At 40.5% G+C, this 23,415-nt stretch overlaps 1 protein-coding gene across 4 annotated transcripts; it reads right to left on the bottom strand.

Moving 5' to 3' along the window:
- Positions 1-599: 599 nt before the first annotated feature.
- On the bottom strand, positions 600-22,962 carry LOC112265501 (calcium/calmodulin-dependent protein kinase kinase 1-like). 4 transcript variants are annotated; one of them, XM_024442855.1, is made up of 17 exons: positions 22,880-22,962; positions 21,968-22,291; positions 21,664-21,711; positions 21,452-21,505; positions 21,255-21,306; positions 21,003-21,136; positions 20,875-20,911; positions 20,658-20,679; positions 20,154-20,242; positions 19,569-19,768; positions 19,341-19,394; positions 19,002-19,075; positions 18,677-18,764; positions 18,380-18,508; positions 17,880-17,983; positions 7,394-7,438; positions 600-2,539 (listed from the first exon to the last, which is right to left on the bottom strand). In XM_024442855.1, exons 2-17 carry the CDS (start codon positions 22,220-22,222, stop codon positions 2,455-2,457), a joined length of 1,470 nt encoding a protein of 489 aa, XP_024298623.1. In that variant the 5' UTR covers positions 22,223-22,291; positions 22,880-22,962; the 3' UTR covers positions 600-2,454. The 4 variants fall into 4 exon arrangements, with proteins under 4 accessions (XP_024298623.1, XP_024298626.1, XP_024298625.1 ...); XM_024442858.1 differs by having other exon boundaries at positions 17,880-17,921; XM_024442857.1 differs by having other exon boundaries at positions 21,968-22,235.
- Between the last annotated feature and the right edge of the window lie 453 nt (positions 22,963-23,415).

Below are 23,415 nucleotides of genomic sequence, written 5' to 3'. Positions count from 1 at the left end.
AGCCAAATAATGTGAAAAATGATTAAACATGGTCCAAAGTGATGTGCATGTTTCAATAAATTAATGAACATGCCTTTTTTTATTTTGTTACAGCTCACATGGAGGCTGTGCATTTAGCAGGTACCCCTAACACCTGTGCAGTAAGTCACTCACTTCAATATAGGGAAACTTAACCCCTGGAGTGTTCATTTTAGATAAAGGGACTGTGTGTCAATCCAAATCCCCTATCATAACACATATGACTAGTATGACAGCCCCTTGAGATAAATGGCTCTATAGTACACAGGATAAACACACCTATTTTTACCTCCTCTTGCTGAGGAGTGCATGACAGTGACGTATGTGCACCTCTTTCTTATCAAGAGTGGGCACACCATTACATGCATTGTGTGACATCAAGGTGTTCCCTGACCGTTGAAAGAAAAAAAGCATGGGACAAATGGCATGATGTTTCATTGTGGTTGTTGGCAAGTGGTATTAGATCATTCTACAGAAATACACTATAATATGTCTGAAGCAAGCCTAATGTAGCCTCTGTATGAAGAACAATGGAGAAAAAAACTGGACTGAGGCACAAAAGATACAGTTAGACAGAAGGGTGCCATCTAGTGGTATATTTACAAAGAAACAGGGACATTGAACATAAGGCCTATGACTATATGTCTTTCAATTTTGAATAAACAAACACTGAAAATCAAAGTAGACACATACCTTAGTAGATTGCACACACCCCAAACATTTCTTCAAAACAGCATGGTTCTCAGACACAGTCTCCATCAACTTCAGGTACAAAATCTCATACCTAAACACGTCATAGGGGCGCTTTGATACTTTCGACCTGTCCCATCCTAATTAAGGTCCCAGCGGCCCATTCAGAGGGGCCCAGATTCACAAAACGTTCTTAAGAAGAAATGTCTTCTTAACTGCCATTTTCTCCATAACTATAGACTTAAGAAGAAAGTTAAGCAAAGTTGCTATTCTTCAAAAAGGTTCTTGGAAATGTTCTTGAGCTATTTCTCCTGAAGCAAAAAGTTAAGAAGAAATGTAGATTCTTGAACTAAAGTTATTGGAAATTCTACGATAGCTAAAATAGTTTTCGTATTGATTATTTTAGCCCAAGAACATATTTTAGAACAGTAATCTCTAGGCAACCAATTTAGCTAGCTAGCTAGCTAGCAATGGTAATCATGTTAGCATATTTATTATTGCGATTACTGTTCTAAAACATGTTCTTGGGTTAAAATAATCAATACTGAAACTTTCAGATTAAGTTTGTGGGTGTATTAAGAAGACATTTCTCTTAAGAAGGTTTTGTGAATCTGGGCCCAGGTTCCTACCCTGTCACAATAATACAAGTGTTATTCCAGTTGTTGTTTTTTACAAAAAACAGAGCCATATTTGAATAGCCTACTGGGCTATGACATGAGGGAATATCAATATGAACAAATATGTGGCCATATTGTTGAAAATTCTGTGATATACTTCAGAATTTCAAAAGCACCAATGAAAAAAGCCAAACCGAAAAAAGGTATTTTGTCTTATTCAGGTGTTTACATTGTCATATTATATAACTTTCATGTCAGCTGAGATGATTCAGAATAAGCTCCACTTTTTAGCTCCTCGCAATGCAGACTTTGTGTTGACATAACTTGCTTTTCACTCTTAAATCTGTATGTTGTCCTAAAAGCTGTGGTCAGGCTATTCTGACACATGTACCAGAAGTCCATTTGACATCTTGATGGAGTTCTAGATGTGATGTTACTCACTTCAATTTGTACAACAGTAAAAAAAAAAATGCTAATAAAGCATTTAGTCCTACTCTTTTTTTTTAAACGGCTCCAGATGAAAGATTGCTTGCACTATAGGACGTTAATAACACCTGCGTGCAAGAGTCAGCACATCCTGTTAGAGAGAGCTATACAGGGAACAAACAAGAATGTTCATTTGCTAACTTTAATTATCGTCAACATCAACTGTATGAAAGCATGCAAAAATGACTTCTTTAGAATGGTAAATATTTGCATTGTAACAACCACATTTCAGCTGAGCACATAGGTGTAATATTTGTAGAAACACAGAGCTAACCGTACTAAACGCATTCAGACTATTAAGAGTACTATAGTACACTCATGAATAGACAATGAAACCTATGTTAACAACAGACACAAACATCATGCAGTTGGGATAAGACAAAAGTTTTAAAAAACTAACACATGGTTTGTACTGTTATTATATGATATATAAAGGTTTATCACAAATCTTTCTAAAAGACTGTATCGGGGTGAGCTCTTTCATTTGGATCTTTCTTCAAATACATTACATTAATATTACATATTATGTGAAGATACAGCAAAGAGTTTTCTTTAAACAGGTCTGTCCTTTAATTTAAACAGGTCAATCAGAAAAGAAAAAAAACAAAGAAAGAATGGTGTAGGAGCAGGTTTACCAGCAGGCCTATGCAAATGTACCATCATCTTCAGTAAGGTCCTCCAACTCTCCTACTACGCTTCCATCCAACTCTCCGACTCGGCTTGATTTCCTGCGGGCAACATATGTTTTATTCTCACCAATGATGAAATCGGGGCAAGCGGGACAACTATGGATCGGTCTCCGTACAACTGAAATTCCACAATTTGAACACGCATATCTCTTGTCCCATTTGAGATACAGTCATTATATTTTGTACATACAGTGCCTTGCAAAAGTATTCTGATGCCTTGGATATCATCACATTTTATTCTGTTACAAAGTGGGATATAAAAATATTTATTTTTAAGATGAATATAAATTCAATTACTAAAATATAGTCGTTGCACAAGTATTCAGCTCCCTGAGACAATGCATGTTACAAATACCTTTGGAATCAATTACAGCTGTAAGCCTTCTTGGGTAAGTCTAGAAGAGCTTTGCACACCTGGATTGTGCAATATTTGCACCAGTGATGTAGTGGGCCTTACGCACTACCCTCTGTAGTGCCTTGCGGTCGGAGGCCGAGCAGTTGCCATACCAGGCAGTGATGCAACCAGTCAGGATGCTCTCGATAGTGCAGCTGTAGAACCTTTTGAGGATCTGAGGACCCATGACAAATCTTTTCAGTCTCCAGAGGGGGAATACGTTTTGTCGTGCCCTCTTCATGACTGTCTTGGTGTGCTTGGACCATGTTAGTTTGTTGGTGATGTGTACACCAAGGAACTTAAAGCTCTCAACCTGCTCCACTACAGCCCTGTCGATGAGAATGGGGTCACGCTCGGTCCTCCTTTTCCTGTAGTCCACAATCATCTCCTTTGTCTTGAGCACGTTGAGTGAGAGGTTGTTGTCCGGGCACCACACGGCCAGGTCTCTGACCTCCTCCCTATAGGCTGGCTCGTCGTTGTCGGTGATCAGGCCTACCACTGTTGTATCATCGGCAAACTTAATGACGGTGTTGGAGTTGTGCCTGGCCATGCATTCATGAGTGAACAGGGAGTACAGGAGGGGACTGAGCACGCACCCTTGAGGGGCCCCAGTGTTGAGGACCAGCGTGGCGGATGTGTTGTTACCTACCCTGACCACATGGGGGAGGCCCGTCAGGAAGTCCAGGATCCAGTTGCAGAGAGAGGTGTTAGGTCCCAGTGTCCTTAGCTTATTGATGAGCTTTGAGGGCACTATGGTGTTGAACGTTGAGTTGTAGTCAATGAAAGCATTCTCACATAGGTGTTCCTTTTGTTCAGGTGGGAAAGGGCAGTGTGGAGTGAAATAGATCTGTGAATCTGTTAGGGCGGTGCACAAATTGGAGTGGGTCTAGGGTTTCTGGGATAATGGTGCTGATGTGAGCCATCACCAGCCTTTCAAAGCACTTCATGGCTATAGACGTGAGTGCTATGGGTTGGTAGTCATTTAGGCAAGTTACCTTAGTGTTCTTGGGCACAGGGACTATGGTGGTCTGTTGTTGGTATTACAGACTCGGACAGAAAGAGTTTGAAAATGTCAGTGAAGACACTTGCCAGTTGGTAGTCCGTAATAGTTTTCAAGCCCTGCCACATCCGACGAGCGTCGGAGCGGGTGTAGTACGATTCGATCTTAGTCCTGTATTGACACTTTGCGGTTCGCCGGAGGGCATAGCGGGATTTCTTATAAGCTTCCGGGTTAAAGTCCCGATCCTTGAATGTGGCAGCTCTAGCCATTATCTCAGTGTGGATGTGTCCTGTAATCCATGGCTTCTGGTTGGGGTATGTACGTACGGTCACTGTGGGGACGATGTCATCAATGCACTTATTGATGAAGCCAATGACTGATGTGGTGTACATCTCAATGCCATAGGAAGAATCCAGGAAAATATTCCAGTCTGTCCTAGCAAAACAGTCCTGTAGCTTAGCATCTGCTTCATCTGACCACTTTTTTATTGACCGAGTCACTGGTGCTTCCTGCATACATTTTTGCTTGTAAGCAGGAATCGGAAGGACCTCTGTCCTCTTTTCCTCCGTCGTCTCTTCAAGCAAATTACGGGGATTTTGGCCTGTTCCTTGGAAAGCAGTATGCAGTTCACATCGGGATCGTCGGACTCATTGAAGGAAAAAAAACTTTTGCCAGTTCGTGGTGAGTAATTGCTGTTCTGATGTCCATACGTTATTTTGAATCATAAGAGACGATAGCAGCAACATTATATGTACAAAAGTTTAAAAATAAGCTACATACAACGCAAAAGACTTGATATAAAAACACAATCGGTTAGGAGCACTTAAAACGTCAGCCATCTTCTCCGGCGCTGTCAATCACAGTTAATGTCCTAATGAAAGGTGAATTCCCCTCCCAGTCTCTGGTGTACAGCAAACTGAAGTAGGGTTTCCTCTAGGATTTTGCCTGTGCTTAGCTCTATCCCCTTTCTTTTTGTCCTGAAAAACTCCACAGTATTTGCCAAGCATACCCATACCATGAGGCAGCCACCACCATGCATGAAAATACTAGTTTTACTAGAAAATACTAGAAAATGCCAGTTACTCAGTGATGTGTTGTGTTGGATTTGCCACAAACATAAGGCATTGCAATATTACTTTAATACCTTGTTAAAACCAAGATGCAAGTTTTTATAATTTAGGTCAGTATTGTGGAGTACTACAATGTTGTTGATCCATCCTCAGTTTTCTGCCATCACAGATGGCAGCTGTTTTAAAATCACCAGTGGTCTCGTGGTAGGATCTCTGAGCAGTTTCATTCCTTTCCGAAAGCTCAGTTCAGAAGGACGACTATACCTTTGATGTGTCTGGGTGGTTTAATATATAATCCACAGCATAATTATTAACTTTACTATGCTTAAAGCGATATTCAATGTGTAATTTGTTATTGTTACCCATCTACCAATCACTGCCCTTCTTTATGAGGCTTTCAAAAAGCTCTCTGGTCTTTGTAGTTTTATCTGTGCTTGAAATGTAATACTTGACTGAGGGACCTTACAGATGTTGTATGTATGGGGAACAGAGGAATGGTTAGTCATTAAAAAATGATGTAAAAACCCTATTATTTCAAACAGAGTGAGTCCTTGTAACTTATTATGTGATTTGTTAAGCAATATTTCACTCCTGAACTAATTTAGGCTTGCCTAAAAATGGGCTGAATACTTATGCAAAGACTATATTTTAGTTATGTAATATATACAGTATATATAATTGTCTTCCACTTTGATATTACACTACATTACTCATGCTGCCAAACATACCCTCGTAAAACTGACTATCCTACCGATCCTCGACTTCGACGATGTCATTTGCAAAATAGCCTCCAACACTCTACTCAACAAATTGGATGCAGTCTATCACAGTGCCATCTGTTTTGTCACCAAAGCTCCATATACTACCCACCATTGCGACCTGTACGCTCTCGTTGGCTGGCCCTTGCTTCATACTCCTCGCCAAACCCACTGGCAACAGGTGATTGACACAGTCTATCACACAGTCTTTCTTCTAATATCTATAAGCATTTGCTAGGTAAAGCCCCGCCTTATCTCAGGTCACTGGTCACCATAGCAGCACCCACCCGCAGCACGTGCTCCAGCAGGTATATTTCACTGGTCACCCCCAAAGCCAGTTCCTGCTTTGGCTGCCGTTCCTTCCAGTTCTCTGCTGCCAATGACTGGAACGAACTGCAAAAATCACTGAAGCTGGAGACTCATATCTCCCTCACTAACGTCAAGCACCAGCTGTGAGAGCAGCTCACAGATCATTGCACCTGTATATAGCCCATCTGTAAATAGCCCATCCAACTACCTCATAGCCCAAACTGTATTTATTTATTTTTTTAGCTCCTTTGCACCCCAGTATCTCTACTTGCACATTCATCTTCTGCACATCTATTACTCCAGTGTTTAATTGCTATATCGCAATTACCTCGCCACTATGGCCAATTTTATTGCCTTACCTCCCTTACCTTACCTCATTTGCACACACTGTATATATACTTTTTCTACTGTATTATTGACTGTATGTTTGTTTATTCCATGTGTAACTCTGTGTTGATGTATGTGTCTAACTGCTTTGCTTTATCTTGGCCAGGTCGCAGTTGTAAATGAGAACTTGTTCTCAACTGGCCTACCTGGTTAAATAAAGATGAAATAAAATAAAATAAAAAACAGAGTATTTTGTGTAGATAGTTGACAAAAAATGACAATTAAATCAATTTTAATCCCAATATCTAACGTAATAAAATGTGAAGAAATCCAAGGGGTCTGAATACTTTTGCAATTTGCAAGGCATCTCCTCATGAGCAACAAGTGTTCCATAAAGACCTACCAGCTTGGCCCATTACAATTTCCAGAAATTATACTTTTTCTCCCCCAGCATGTTTTGAACAAGCATATCTCCTGTCCCTTTTGGGCTACAGTCATTACATTTTGTACAAATTAGCATCTCCTCATGATCCTGTTTTATATCAATGCATCTCCCTATCAGGCAGTGGAGCTCATTCTCTGACATCCCGTCCATTGTGAGCTATCCAGTTTTGATTTCCAAGGGAAAAAAGACTTGATTGTTTTTTATCTTTCTCATTAATTCACGCAACAAACGTGAATAATAAAAACTCATTGGCCCAATGGGGTTGCTGCATAATGTGTGGGGGACAACATATTTACTCTTGTCTTGTTACTGTGTGTTGTTAAAGGCAACTAGAAGGGGGAAGGGTCATGACAAGAAGAACACTGCATCAAATGCCATGCATGTCAGGAACAGCATTACCCATCAAGTCCAATACACATAAACTCTCAGCAGCGATAGTGCTGAGACCATAGAATACAATCACATAGAGTAGAATGATAGTGATCAAACCCCAGAAGAAACCCTGTTAGCACAAGACTAAGGTTGCGTCCCAATTCCAAATTGCACCATATTCTCTATATAGTGTGTACTACTTTGACCAGGGCTCTTACCTCAACGAAGGATGAACCTTGGATTCCAAAATCCCCCAAGAGTCTCTGCAACAGGTAACAGATAGACAAGAACAGGACAATATCAGCAAATATGTGCTTGTTAAAGTACGTCAATACAATTTAATCAGAAAGTTACATTACATGATGGAGATAGATAAACAACGCATATCAAAATATTCCAAAATACAATCATGGGAAAACAGTTTGGAAAGCAAATGGCTATTGTTGTAAACAGAAGTCAAAGACAATACTATAATCTGCCTTTTAGTTATCAAAATTCTCTACTTAATTGAGAGAACAGTATAGCCTATCTTCTTGGCGCTAGCAGAGAGCATCGGTCATATGCGTTGAGACAACGCATTATCAATGACCCAAGCCCAGCTCATTTAATCCCTACCATTGTGTCGCTGAGCTGTCATAATGCTTCAGCAAATGTACATTATCCCAGGGGTGTTGGAAGGCACAATATAAGCAACCTAATTTATGTCCCTCTTACTGTCCTGAATGCCTCTGCTGATCCTACAGCTAATGTATGCAGTAATCATATGCCTATGAACCAGAGTTATACTGGTAGCACTGAGGTGGTGTGCCCTAGCAGGAAGTCCACTGTGTGCAGCTCACACTGCACTAACATAAATAACCCAAGCATGTCTACCTCTGCTAAGCTTCCCAGTAAAGCAAGAAAAACAATCAAGAATCCCAGAAAAGTGCTACAAATAGCCCACATTAACATGTAGTTTAAGAAAGAAGGTTCATGAAATCAATAATTTGCTAGTAACAGATGACATTCATATTCTGACAATCTCTGAAACTCACTTAGATAATACTGTTGATGATACAGTGGTAGCATTACATGGTTATAACAAAAATGCCAAAGGTGGAGGTGTGGCTGTTTGTATTCAGAACCACATTCCTGTAAAGCTTAGAGAGGATCTCATGTTAAGCAGGTTAATCTGCCTCACCTAAAGCCTATTCTGGTGGGAAGCTGCTATAGACCACTAAGTGTTAAGTGTTAACAGTCAGTACCTGGATAACATGTGTGAAATGCTTGATAATGTATGTGATATCAATAGAGAGGTATATATTCTGGGTGATTTAAATATTAAATGGCTGCCCACTCAAGAGAAAGGGACTAGTGCCTGCAACCTGGTTCAGGCTATCAATCAACCTACCAGGGTAGTTACAAACAGCACAGGAATGAAATCCTCAACATGTATTGATTACATCTTTACTAATGCTGCAGAAAACTGTTTGAAAGCAGTATCCAAATCCATCGGATGTAGTGATCACAATATAGTAGCCATATCTAGGAAAACCAAAGTTCCAAAGGCTGGGCCTAATATAGTGTATATGTAGCGATTCCTATGTTGTTGATAAAGAATATTTATTGGTCCGTGGTGTGTAATGAGGAGCAACCAGATGCTGCACTTGACACATTTATGAAATTGCTTATCCCAGTTACTAATAAGTATGCACCTGTCATGACGTTGGCCTGGGGGGAGGTTTATGACAGTCATAAATGCCTCTTCCTCCCCTTTTTCCTCTCTCTACCCTACTGATGTTACATTTGCAAAACCTTAACATAGATATTCTGGGAACATCAGAAGGTGGGGGGAAATTAACTATATTCTGGTAATCCGACCAATTGAACATATGCAGTGGTACTTAATGAATATGATGTCAGTTCGGTTGTCATCTGAGACATTTTCATCAATGATAAGATGACATAAACTCCACAGTGGAAAGTCTACACATCAGAGTTATCGGATTCACATGGAATTGTTGTTCAATTTAAATGTTTGAATATGAAATTATTCTTGATGGGATGAAATGTGATTTTAGCTTCTAAGATGTGAGATTTGGGTTTCCATAAGGTAGAGCTCTGCTCAATCAGTTGCCCGCCCCTGTGAATGGACATGGCCTATAAAACTTTTCTAACACGCCCTCCTCTCACTTCCTATATAAAGCCTTGACGACAATATAACCTCCTGTTCTGAGGATGTGGGGACGACGGTCCTATGTCAGAATGGTTCAGATAATAACTACAGAACGAAGCCAACATCAGCGAGAGCTTTGGTTGTGAATGGTATGAACTTTGAACTCTTATTCACTACAGAAGTGATACCTCCTAGACGTTGAGTTAGCAACAGCCGCTGCAAACGAGGGTTAGGAAGGAACAGACAGAGTATCCCGTCTATCACACAACGAAGTTACTACAACGTATCCAATTGACAACCAGAGACATTCTTTAAAGGACAAAGGACTCGGTTGGACAACACGGCCTTCCATCTACCACCAACCTACCGAAGCGCAGCTCAGAGTACATTTTTATTGCATTTTACTTTTCCAAATGGGAGGTAATTTAGAATGCATGAGATACTGTATTTACGATAGCACAGCTTCGCCCTTTGTTCCTCAGTCTTCCCGCTCTTTCACTCAAACCCAGCCCCTTTTCTTTTGTGTAACAAGCTGTTGTCACGTTCTGACCTTAGTTCCTTTGTTTTGTCTTTGTTTTAGTATGGTCAGGGCGTGAGTTGGGATGGGCAGTCTATGTTTGTGTTTCTATTTTGGTTTTTGAGTTTGGCCTGGTATGGTTCTCAATCAGAGGCAGGTGTCGTTCGTTGTCTCTGATTGAGAATCATACTTAGGTAGCCTTTTTCCACCTGTGTTTCATGGGTGTTTATTTTCTGTTTTGTGGTTCATCACTAGACAGGACTGTTTCGTTTGTTTTTTCTTCCTAGTTGTTATTCTGTTTCGTTTTCAGATTAAATTATATAAAAAATCATGAACATTTACCACGCTGCACCTTGGTCCTCACCTTATTCCACCGACGACGGCCGTTACAGCTGTCATATCTGTTCCGCCCGCTAGGGACGTTTTCCTTTATGATGTAATTTGTAATCAAGTTATGATTTAATTATGTGTATGTGTAATTCTGTGTGAATAGTTAGGTATTTAGTAAATAAATAATTAAACCCAATTTTGTATTGCTGATTCAACTTGTTAGCCAGGGTTCGTGAAGATAACCAAGAATTTTCAACTTTCAGATGAGACTGAATTAAGATGACGATTAATATTGACTGCTATAGATGTAAAATATTACTAGGTCTTTAAGAGTTTATTCAGAAGATAACAGCTCTATAAATATTATTTTGTGGTGCCCCGACTCTCTAGTTAATTACATTTACATGATTAGCTCAATCAGGTAATATTAATTACGGATAAATTATTTTATAGAATAGCATGTCATATCACTTAATCCGGCATAGCCAAAGACACGACACACCCAATAACAAAATTAATGTAAAAACGGTTATATCCCTGTGGATTGATGAGGAATTGAAAAACTGTATGGTTGAGAGGGAAGAGGCAAAAGAAATGGGAAATATGTCTGGCTGTACAACCGATTGGCAAACGTACTGCAAATTGAGAAATCATGTGACTAAACTGAATTAAAAGAAGAAGAATCTACACTATGAAACAAATATAAATGACATAAAGAATGACAGTAAAAAGCTTTGGAGCACCTTAAATGACATTTTGGGCAGAAATGCAAACTCCTCTCCATCATTCATTGAATTAGATGGCTTATTCATCAGAAAACCCTTATATTGCCAATTTTTTTTATTATTTTCTTCATTGGCAAGATTAGCAAATTTAGGCATGACATGCCAGCAACAAACGCTGACACTATACATCCTAGTATATCTGACCAAATTATAAAAGTGATTGTTGTCTATCAACAATGACAAGCCACCGGGGTCTGACAACTTGGATGGAAAATTACTGAGGATAATAGGAGATGATATTTTCACATATTCAATTTAAGCCTACTAGAAAGTGTGTGCCCTCAGGACTGGAGGGAAGCAAATGTTATTCCCCTACCTATGGATAGTAAAGCCCCCTTCACTGGCTCAAATAGCAGACCAATTAGCCTACTACCAACCCTTTGTAAACTTTTGGGGAAAATGGTGTTTGACCAGATACAAGGCTATTTTACAGTAAACAAATTGACAGGGTTTCAGCATGCTTATAGAGAAGGACATTCAACAAGCACAGCACTTACACAAATGACTGATGATTGGCTGAGAGAAATTTACGATAAAAAGATTGGGGGCTGTTTTGTTAGACTTTAGTGCGGCTTTTGACATTATCGATGTTGCTGGTAAAATGTATGTGTTATGGCTTAACACCCTCTACTGTATTGTGGATAAAGAGTTATCTGTCTAACAGAAGACAGAGGGTGTACTTTAATGGAAGCCTCTCCAACAAAATCCAGGTAGAATCAGGAATTCCACAGGGCAGCTGTCTAGGCCTCTTACTTTTTTCAATCTATACTAAATCTTCAAATGAATAATGTGGTAATTGAGCAAGTTGAGGAGACTAAACTGCTTGGCGTAATGCTGGATTGTAAACTGTCATGGTCAAAACATATTGATACAACATTAGCTAGGATGGGGAGAGGTCTGTTCATAATAAATTGCTTCTCTGCCTTAACAACACTATCAACAAGGCAGGTCCTACAGGCCCTAGTTTTGTCGCACCTGGATTAATGTTCAGTTGTGTGGTCAGATGCCACAAAGAGGGGACTTAGGAAAATTGCAAATGGCTCAGAACAGGGCAGCACGGCTGGCCCTTATATGTACAAAGAGAGCTAACATGAATAATATGCATGTCAATCTCTCCTGGCTCAAAGTGGAGGAGAGATTGAGTGCTACATAGAGCCATGACTACAGTACATGGAGCTCCATTCCACATCAAGTAACTCATGCAGCAGTGAAATTAGATAAGAATACACCTTATGGAACAGCGGGGACTGTGAAGCAACAAAAACAGGCACAGACACATGCATACAAACACACGATAACATACGTACTATACACACAGGTACATGGATTTTGGTTATAGATATGTGGTAGTAGAGTAGAGGCCTGAGGGCACACACTTAATATATTGTGAATGTATTGCAATGTTTTAAAAAGGTATAATTGCCTTCATTTTTCTGGACCCCAGGAAGAGTAGCTGCTGCCTTGGCCGGTGAGTGAGCATATTCACTCTTTATCATTGTTGGGTCAGTGCCACTTGAAAGTTGTTTTTTTTACAATAATTCTGTCCTCTGTGTTAGATGGACGTAATATTGTATTTGTGTCTCCCCTTCTCATAGGCATATTAAATGGATCAACATCGTATTTATTGATATGTTTGTCTGTGTCAGCAGAGTAGGCTACACTGTAAGTTTTGTTGAATTAAAAATATTGTGCCAATATCCACAGTCATATAAAGTGTAGAATTGCATAAAAGGCAAACATTTTCCATTGCACAGAAAGGAGAAGAAACATATCTGATATAGCCTATAGCCTAGGCCTACTGTACAGCAATCAGCCAAGCATTTAACGGTATTTTTTGCGAACACTGAGTGAGTAATATTATTTGCCTAAATTATGACTATCAAATCTGCTCATCACATTAGGAATAGTAGGCTCTTATATATAGTACCTGTCAAAAGTTTCGACACGCCTACTCATTCAAGGGTTTTTCCTTATTTCGGCTATTTTCTACATTATCGAATAATAGTGAAGACATCAAAACTATGAAATAACACATATGGAATCATGTAGTAACCAAGAAAGTGTTAAACAAACAAATCAAAATGTATTTTATATTTGAGATTCTTCTTAGTAGCCACCCTTTGCCTTCATTACAGCTTTGCACACTCTTGGCATTCTCTCAACCAGCTTCATGAAGTAGTCACCTGGAATGCATTTCAATTAACAGGTGTGCCTTTAATGCATTTGAGCCAATCAGTTATGTTGTGAAAAGGTAGGGGTGGTATACAGAATATAGCCTATTTGGTAAATTACCAAGTCCATATTATGGCAAGAACATTAATTTAATTCATGAAGGTCAGTCAATCCGGAAAATGCCAAGAACTTTGAAAGTTTCTTCAAGTGCAGTTGCAAAATCAAGCTGATGAAACTGCCTCTCATCAAGACCACCACAGGAAAGGAAGACCCAGAGTTAGCTTTGCTGTAGAGGATAAGTTCATTTGAGCCTCAGCCTCAGAAATTGCACCCCAAATAAATGCTTCACAGAGTTCAAGTAACAGACACATCTCAACATCAACTGTTCAGAGGAGACTGCGTGAATTGGGTTTTCATGGTCGAATTGCTGCAAGGAAACCACTACTAAAGGACACCAATAATAAGAAGAGACTTGCTTGGGTCAAGAAACATGAACAATGGACATTAGACCGTTGGAAATCTATCCTTTGGTCTGATGAGTCCAAATTTGCGATTTTTTGGTTCCAACCACTGAGTCTTTGTGAGACGCAGAGTGAATGGATAATCTCTGCATGTGTGGTTCCCACTGTGAAGAATGGAGGAGGAGGTGTGAGGGTGCTTTGCTTGTGACACTGTCAGTGATTTATTTAGAATTAAAGGCACACTTAACCAGCATGGCTACCACAGCATTCTGCAGCGATATGCCATCCCATCTGGTTTGCGCTTAATGGGACTATCATTTGTTTTTCAACAGGTCAATGACCAAACATACCTCCAGGCTGTGTAAAGGCTATTTAACCAAGAAGGAGATTGATGGAGTGCTGCATCAGATGACCTGGCCTCCACAATCACCCGACCTCAACCCAATTGAGATGGTTTGGGATGAGTTGGACTGCAGTGTGAAGGAAAAGCAGCCAACAAGTGCTCAGCATTCGTGGAAACTCCTTCAAGACTGTTGGAAAAGCATTCCAGGTGAAGCTGATTGAGAAAATGCCAAGAGTGTGCAAAGCTGTCATCAAGGCAAAGGATGGCTACTTTGAAGAATCTCAAATATAAAATATATTTTTATTTGTTTAAAACTTTTTGGGGTTACTACATGATTCCATATGTGTCATTTCATAGTTTTGATGTCTTCACTACTATTCTACAATGTAGAAAATAGTCACACAAAAAAAAACTCTTGAATGAGTAGGTGTGTCCAAACTTTTGACTGGTTCTGTAAGTCTGCAGATGTGATGATGCATGGAATAATTTATTATAAAGGTGCATTTTTCTGGTGAAAATTAGCTTCCCCAAACTTGAAACTCACCTGTGGCATGTGTCTAACTGTCTTAGCTGTAATGCCTACTGGCCAGGTTGGTAGACTTTTGAATAGAAAGCAATAACTAAATGTACTGAATAAAACTCACATTCCTTTCAATATTTTACCCAGATCTTAGAAGAGATTCAGAGAACAAACAGCTCAAGAGGTATGCTTAGATATGTGAAAAAAATATGCTTTTTTTGTACATAGAATTAAGCAAAATGATTATGGCTCTAGATTGCAGGACAAATCTGTTTCAGATGTTTAAAAAAAAAAAAATTCTCCAACTTTCGGACCACCCCCCAGCCATCCTCACATACTTTGTACCCTCTAAAATGTTTGGGGTGCCTGACGCCCCATGTGGTATGGAACAAAGAGATCCTGTAACTCACAAATGAAGTGAATTAGTGAACTAGTGAAATATAGGATCTCTGTGGTGTGGAAGGAGAGAGCTAACTACACCACAGCATTACATCACTTCCAGTGCGTTTACATGCAGCTTGTTGACTCGGCGCCTTCCTACAGGCAAAGCCGCACATAACACCCTGGACCAGAACTAGCTAATTAGCTACATCACTTCACAAGAAGGTGTAATTAGTTGTGGCAGAGGCACCAAACAGCTCCGCACGGGTCCCAGTGCACTTACTGTACACCCAGCCTGACTTTTTGGAAAACAAACACAGCTGGCAGCACACCATTAGCTCTGCTTTCCTCTGGGCTTTCCTCTTAGCTTTTTAGGAGGGGCCAAATGCTTCTGCTACAGATACAGGTAACTGACAAAATAAAGGAAACACCAACACACCATATAAAGGAAACACCAACATAAAGTCATATTAGGGCGTTGGGCCACGATGAGCTGCCAGAACAGCTTCAATGCACCTTGGCATAGATTGTACAAAGTGTCTGGAACTCTATTGGAAGGATGCGACACCGGTCTCCTATGAGAAATTCCATAATTTTGTGTTCTGTTGATGATTGTGAAAAACACTCTCACGGCGCTGCTCCAGAATCTCCCAAAAGTGCTCAATTGGGTTCAGATCTGGTGACTGAGATGGCCATGGCATATACAGTGGGGCAAAAAAGTATTTAGTCAGCCACCAATTGTGCAAGTTCTCCCACTTAAAAAGATGAGAGAGGCCTGTAATGTTCATCATAAGTACACTTCAACTATGACAGACAAAATGAGAAAACAAATCCAGAATATCACATTGTAGGATTTTGAATGAATTTATTTGCAAATTATGGTGGAAAATAAGTATTTGGTCACCTACAAACAAGCAAGATTTCTGGCTCTCACAGACCTGTAACTTCTTCTTTAAGAGGCTCATCTGTCCTCCACTCGTTACCTGTATTAATGACACCTGTTTGAACTGTCCACAACCTCAAACAGTATCAGTATAAAAGACACCTGTCCACAACCTCAAACAGTCACACTCCAAACTCCACTATGGCCAAGACCAAAGAGCTGTCAAAGGACATCAGAAACAAAATTGTAGACCTGCACCAAGCTGGGAAGACTGAATCTGCAATAGGTAAATAGCTTGGTTTGAAGAAATCAACTGTGGGAGCAAATATTAGGAAATGGAAGACATACAAGACCACTGATAATCTCCCTCGATCTGGGGCTCCACGCAAGATCTCACCCTGTGGGGTCAAAATGATTACAAGAAGGGTGAGCAAAAATCCCAGAACCACACAGGGGGACCTAGTGAATGACCTGCAGAGAGCTAGGACCAAAGTAACAAAGCCTACCATCAGTAACACACTACGCCGCCAGGGACTCAAATCCTGCAGTGCCAGACGTGTCCCCCTGCTTAAGCCAGTACATGTCCAGGCCCGTCTGAAGTTTGCTAGATAGCATTTGGATGATTCAGAAGAAGACTGGGAGAATGTCATATGGTCAGATGAAACCAAAATAGAACTTTTTGGTAAAAACTCAACTCGTCGTGTTTGGAGGACAAAGAATGCTGAGTTGCAACCAAAGAACACCATACCTACTGTGAAGCATGGGGGTGGAAACATCATGCTTTGGGGCTGTTTTTCTGCAAAGGGACCAGGATGACTGATCCGTGTGAAGGAAAGAATGAATGGGGCCATGTATCGTGAGATTTTGAGTGAAAACCATCAGCAAGGGCATTGAAGATGAAACGTGGCTGGGTCTTTCAGCATGACAATGATCCCAAACACACCACCCGGGCAACGAAGGAGTGGCTTCGTAAGAAGCATTTCAAGGTCCTGGAGTGGCCTAGCCAGTCTCCAGATCTCAACCCCATAGAAAATCTTTGGAGGGAGTTGAAAGTCCGTGTTGCCCAGCAACAGCCCCAAAACATCACTGCTCTAGAGGAGATCTGCATGGAGGAATGGGCCAAAATACCAGCAACAGTGTGTGAAAACCTTGTGAAGACTTATAGAAAACGTTTGACCTCTGTCATTGCCAACAAAGGGTATATAACAAAGTATTGAGATAAACTTTTGTTATTGACCAAATACTTATTTTCCACCATAATTTGCAAATAAATTCATAAAAAATCCTACAATGTGATTTTCAGGATTGTTTTTCTCTCATTTTGTCTCTCATATTTGAAGTGTACCTATGATGAAAATTACAGGCCTCTCTCATCTTTTTAAGTGGGAGAACTTGCACAATTGGTGGATGACTAAATACTTTTTTGCCCCACTGTAGTTTACACCAGGGCTCCCCAACTGGCATCCCATGGCTGGTTTTATTTGGCCTGCCAAGTTTTCTGAACAAAAACATTTTTTTATTTTTTATCTTCAAACACCAGGAAATCAGCTTCAAGTGATTACAATTTTGGAAATCTGTTCACATTGGGGTGGCAGGGTAGCCTAGTGGTTAGATCGGTGGACTAGTTACAAGTTCAAACCCCCGAGCTGACAAGGTACGAATCTGTCGTTCTGCCCCTGAACAGGCAGTTAACCCACAGTTCCTAGGCCGTCATTAAAAATAAGAATTTGTTCTTAACTGACTTGCCTAGTTAAATAAAGTTAAAATAAAATAAAAAAAATGTATTCCCATGCATAATAAAGAGACACACGATCGTAAGCAAGGTTTGAAATGATTATGTTTTAGTCAAATATTAGATCTGCTTGGGCTTCTTGCAGTCAATTTGCAGTCTACGAATGATTTGTAATTATGCCCCCCCCCCATCCAATCTAGTTGATGATCCCTGGTTTACATCATTTTCATGCTCATCAAACCATCCAGTGATCACTCGTGCCCTGTGGATGGGGAAATTGTCATCCTATGTTAATTCCATTTACAGTAGCCTATATATCTAACCAACTCTGTGTATTTCTGTCACTTTGTTTTGTTTTGCTTGTTTCCTAATCCCAAAGTTGGCAGATAGAGAAACCAGATAAGGAGGATTTCTAGGGGACTTACGCAAGGAAACCTCCTGGAGCAGACATGGACCTCTCTGCCCTCCTGTTCTGACACACAAAAGGGTTACTGAAGGACCTCTTCCTCAGCATGGACTTCACCAGGATCTAATGTGGGGAGAGAGAGTGTCACAGGGTGTCCCAAATGGCACCCTATTGTCTATCTAGTGCACTACATTTGACCAGAGGACCTGGTCAAAAGTAGTGCACTATATTGGGAATAGGGTGCCATTTAGGACAAAGAAATACTCTATCAATTTGCCTTATGACTTAACTTTTCCCTGACCATGTGTCTTGACCTGGAAAACTCTGGGCACTCAAGTTTTTCCTGTTGTAGGTCCCAGACTTTTCCCCTTATTAAGACACAGATGTTCAGGAAAAACTCCAGTCCCTGTTTGTGATAGATGAGTAATTAAGTAAGTCTTGTCCGAGCCAGAACGGCTCATAGGGCAGGAGCCTATCTCCTGTACATCCCCTGGACAGGACACTAGTGAACTGACTCACCACAGCAGACAGACTGGGGATGAGTTTGATAGAGTTCTGGACCTCCTCCTCAGTGACCTCCACCACGGTGCAGTGTTCCTCCTCCAGGGGTAGTAGGTCAGTGCCATCCTCCGTCACCCACGGGTGCTCCTGGCAACACACAGGACAGGGAGGACAATAGTCACACAACACATGAGACAGCTCTACTGGGACAACTCTACTACTGTAACATTTCATAATTTGAAATGTCAAAGATGGTTTCATGAAGGACAGTTTTTTTTAAAGCACCATTGAAGGTCTAGCTCTGCCCGCTTTCACCTTGATTTCAGGAATGGTGATCCTTGTATAAGGATTTTTATCCAGCATCCTTACAATAAGATCCTTCAACTCCTTGCAAACCTCCGGCCTGTGGTACCAAAGAGTGACTGAGATGAATACCCACCAAACCATCTACAGTACAGTAACTAGAGTAGTAGTGAATGGCTAAGAACAATAAAACAATACGATTACTATGTTATTATCACATGCTATTACATGCCATATTGTGAAGTTCTACCTATATTTTAGAGAGGTGCATATAGTGCAGACTAAATATTCGGACATTGCTTTTACATGGTAAATAGTGTCCCTTAGTGGAACTCACATGTCTGGGAACTCCACAGGCCTGTTCCTGATCTTATTGTGCAGGCCAATGATGTATTCATCGATGAAAGGGCACTGAGATAGGAAGATAGTGAAGAAAAAAAACATTAAAATGCTGCTATAAATAAATAGATAGGCTACATGCATACACATGCTGTCTGTTTCCCACATAAAGCATTCAATTGATTTATTTTAAAAGCATTATTATGTGAGGTGCGTCAGTTGATCAAACAATATTTGTAGTCGTCAGCATAATGGACACAGTAAATCAGATGAGAAACCAGCAGGCCAAAACAATCCATGGCAGAATACCGTACATTATGATAATAACAGAACCTACCTTCCCATAGACAAAGCAGTACAGGGTGATTCCCATGGCCCACACATCCAAGGCCTAACAAACATGAACATTGACCATTACTTTACAAAGAGAGCTTTGATACCAAGTACTTTTCTAATTATTTTTTATACCAGTCAATACAATACATTTTCATGGGGTAAATTTTATTTCTACGATATAATCAAAGATTAATTATCTAATTAGATAAATTAGCGATTAGTGTCTAACCTTGCCAGTAAAGCTCTGTTCATGGTCAGTCATCATCTCGGGGGCCATGAAGGCTGGAGTCCCTGCTGAGCTGGACAGGAGAGCATCACTCCCCACAAACTGGTTACTGACACCAAAGTCTGCAATCTTCACATGCCCATTGTCTCCCAGCAACAGGTTGGAAGGCTTGATGTCTCTGTGGATGATCTTCTGGTAGTGCACTGGGAGGGAGGGGTACCAGGGGAAAATGACAGGAGACACTGCTTTAGCTCTTTTTTTAAATCAACTTGTATACATCTATGAACAGCATTGACCGAGTAATTTAGGTCTTGATATTCAGCTGTCAAAGCACCAATTGATCCTGTCTTTTCAGAACATATCTGACGAGTGACTTTTAAACCAATGTTTTGCTAAAGCGTGAGCAGGGTTAGCAGTATGCTGCAGGTCTCTGAGCAGAAGGCTTGTAGGTCCTACATCTCAAATGGCACTCTATCCCCTTATTTAGTGCACTACTTTTGACCATGGCCCATAGGGCTCGGGTCAAAAGTAGTGCACTATATAGGGAATAGGATGCCATTTGTGACGAAATCCAGGTGAAGGACTCACAGTATTCAATCCCCAGGAGGATGTCTCTGAAGTAGAAGCGGGCTTGTCCCTCTGTGAAAGGAGTGTCTGAGGGCACCTCCATCACTGGGCTAGGGCCAAGGAAAAGCAACAGAGACAGGCAAAGGTGATCAAGCATCACCATCATAATATTCCAAACAGTGGTCTTCCTACCACTAAAAATGCCTGAACCTTGTCATTGTTATCTTATGTCCCTTAACAATGGATACCTTATATTCACAAAATTCAGTAATTGGATGAGTTATATATAAATAACTAAATTCATCCTTTCAGTGTTATATATAATAATAATATAAGCCATTTAGCAGATGCTTTTATCCAAAGTGAATTACAGTCATGCATGCATACATTTTGCATATGGGTGGTCCCAGGAATCAAACCCACTACCCTGGTGTTACAGGTGCCATGCTCTACCAGCTGAGCTACAAAGGACCAGTGTTATAATGTAATGCAATACAGTATATTTCAGAAAGGGGTAAAACTTACCCTTTTGGCATTAACTCAAAGGCTAGAAAATAAACAAACAGAGAATGAAAGGACTAGTCAGAGCTCACATTAGTTTATATGTAATAAACAAACTGGATAGACTGTATTATAGTCTTCAAACTATGGACCTAGTACAAGGAGATACAACAGAAAACATACATTTACCACATAACACCTTATTTCATAATTTAGTGCACTGAGATGAATGCATACTTACCCATGTGGAGATTATCTTCAGCAGGATCATCGAGAACCTACAATTGGAAAGTGTAAATCTATTAAATTAATACAACTACATGTAATAGTAGAACCTTTTAAATCTTCCACTTATGTATGTGTGTTCACCTCCACCAAATTGACAATGTTAAGGTGGTCTAGTTTCTTCAGGATGGCGATCTCCTGGTAGACTCTCTCCAGTGGCCCCAGGGGTTTGGGTGGTAGTCCCTGTTCTGTGCTGGCTCCTCGAGGAGGGGGACGCCCTATAACCAACCGTCATTATATATAGTGGTATATATAGTGGTGAGCATCACCAGTTCATGTTCATATCGGTTCTAAAGCACATACTTAAAAGGACTTAAAAGGAAAAATTTCACCTACGAGGAAATCCACACATCTTCATCAACTTCTTTTTTGAAAAAACTTTCATTGCCTATGAAAGGAAGGACGTGATCAGTTTGCTCCTATGGTATAAGAGCCAATCAGGCCAAAACAGAGAGTTGAGGAACTGTACATGTCTCTGCTTCCACAAAGGGGATGATAAGGAATGGAATGTGCAGAGCTGAAAAGATGCTTACATAGTATTGTTCATCATCTTCATTGTAAGCTAATCTCACCACCCCATATGAGCCCTACAATAGAAAAAGAAGAAAGTCTGACAGAATCATTTTTACTTATTTACACAAGAATGCTTTATGAAAAAATGTTTTCTCTTGTCGGACAAATTCAGCATCTAGTTTTGATATCCAGTTTTGTACCAGACTGAGTATTCTAACTTTTCTTTTCTTACCTTTCCAAGCTCATCCTTCAACTTGTATTGGTTGAGCTGGATACAATTCTAGGGAGAAACAAAGTGAAGGGTATTTAGTGGTGGGATATTGCACATTGACTACACATTATATAGGCTCATGCCTATTTATTTTGAGACTTCATAGATGAATCCCAAATGGAACCCTATCCCCCATATACTGTGTCCTGAATGGCACCCTATTCCCTTATGGGCCCTTGTCAAAAGTAGTACACTATATAAGGAATAGGGTGCCATTTGGGACACAGCCCTGACCTCCATTTGGGATGCAGCCTTGATCTCTGACCTGGGAATCTGAAATGGACACCCGCTTGGACTCGATGGTGGGCTGTCGGGCCTCTCGTGGCGGGGTCGATCGTTCCTGCAATGATAGCTTCCTGTCTGACAATGACAGCTTCCGGCGCGCTGGTGCAGGGGGCCTTCGGTGACCGTTGGGCGGGGTCATCCGGTTGGATGCCATGCTCATGGCGGCCACCATGTCGGCCAGCTCTGCATTGTGCTCAGAGTCCAGCTCTGCCAGTCCATCAGTGTCTTCACTCATGGCTGTCCCTGTCCTTGTCCCAGTCCCGGTTTAATCACAGAGAAAGGTCAGAGATGTCACAGGGGCCAGCTAATGAGATAATTAATTGTACATTTTAACCGACATTCACTAACGTTCTGTACTTGTACATCAAGCTGTTTCATGCTACAGAAACAGGAGATTCTGCTGTAGAGATTCTGCCCTCAGACAAGGCTTACTTACTTAACCAACATTCAACTGTAACATCTCCCTGAAATGGGAGGCTACACTAACCTGGCTTTTCAACTTTGAATATTGAACATATTTTCCAAACGTAATTTTGTAGAATTAAGGCATGCACATGAACTAGAAATAGCTTATTATTTAACAGGGTAAATAAGAGAAAAAAAAACGATATGTCAATTGAATGAACTGTAATTGGCTTGTACCTTTCTACATGTACAATACACAACTAAATTACTATGACTTTTCATGGAAATAATATTTCTCAACACATCATAGATGACAACCACCTGAGCTCTGCTGCCTACCGATTCCTGTCAACACAAGTAGCACTAACTGCAAATCCCTCCCAAATCCACCACTAAAACTTTCACACCTACAAAAATCAGATTTTCTGCAGCAAACATAGCAAATTACATAAAGGAAGCATTTTCATATTATGGTTGTTTTACTTACACACAGCTTGTGGATCCTACATTGCCTGTCAGTGTGGATGAGCTTCATGGTCTGTTCTGCTGATGTTTAAGAGAGAAAACCCCTTTGAGTCTCAGATCAGGACTTTCACTGCTGAGCCAAAGACTGTAGGATTACTCCAGCCTTAAGGATAAATCCTTGCCGTATTTAGCCTCATTAAGGTTATTCAGAGGGTAGCAATCAGTATTTACATTGATAAACTTCACCCCTGGGCCAGTGCAACAGGGGAAAAAGGTAAATGATTGGACATTAGGAATCATGGGGACATTAGGTGTGCGTCCCAAATGGCACCATATTCCCTATCTAGTGCACTACTTTTGACCAAACACCTATGGGCTCTGGTTAAAAGAAGTGCACTATATAGGGAAAATGGTACAATTTGGGACACATACTATGAGTTACGGCCAGGAAACAGTTCGATCTAACGGAGACTGGAGATTGATGTTAGGAAAACCACTGGAAGTGAAGGATGACCATTGGTGGTGGAACAACCTATGCTGTCTGTGATTTCTCTATGG

Source organism: Oncorhynchus tshawytscha, linkage group LG13 (assembly GCF_018296145.1).
Source record: "Oncorhynchus tshawytscha isolate Ot180627B linkage group LG13, Otsh_v2.0, whole genome shotgun sequence".
In the NCBI taxonomy this organism is placed as follows: domain Eukaryota; kingdom Metazoa; phylum Chordata; class Actinopteri; order Salmoniformes; family Salmonidae; genus Oncorhynchus; species Oncorhynchus tshawytscha.
This window is presented reverse-complemented; position numbering and strand designations above follow the sequence as displayed.

What these genes read in the sequence shown, in the direction of transcription:
- LOC112265501 (XM_024442855.1), bottom strand. Translation starts at nt 22,222, where the DNA reads ATGAGTGAAGACACTGATGGACTGGCAGAGCTGGACTCTGAGCACAAT. An exon ending in ACATTGTCAATTTGGTGGAG is followed by an intron (nt 20,912 to 21,002) that starts GTGAACACACAT and finishes TTCCAATTGTAG; the next exon opens with GTTCTCGATGATCCTGCTGA. An exon ending in TCACCATTCCTGAAATCAAG is followed by an intron (nt 18,509 to 18,676) that starts GTGAAAGCGGGC and finishes GTGTGTTGCCAG; the next exon opens with GAGCACCCGTGGGTGACGGA.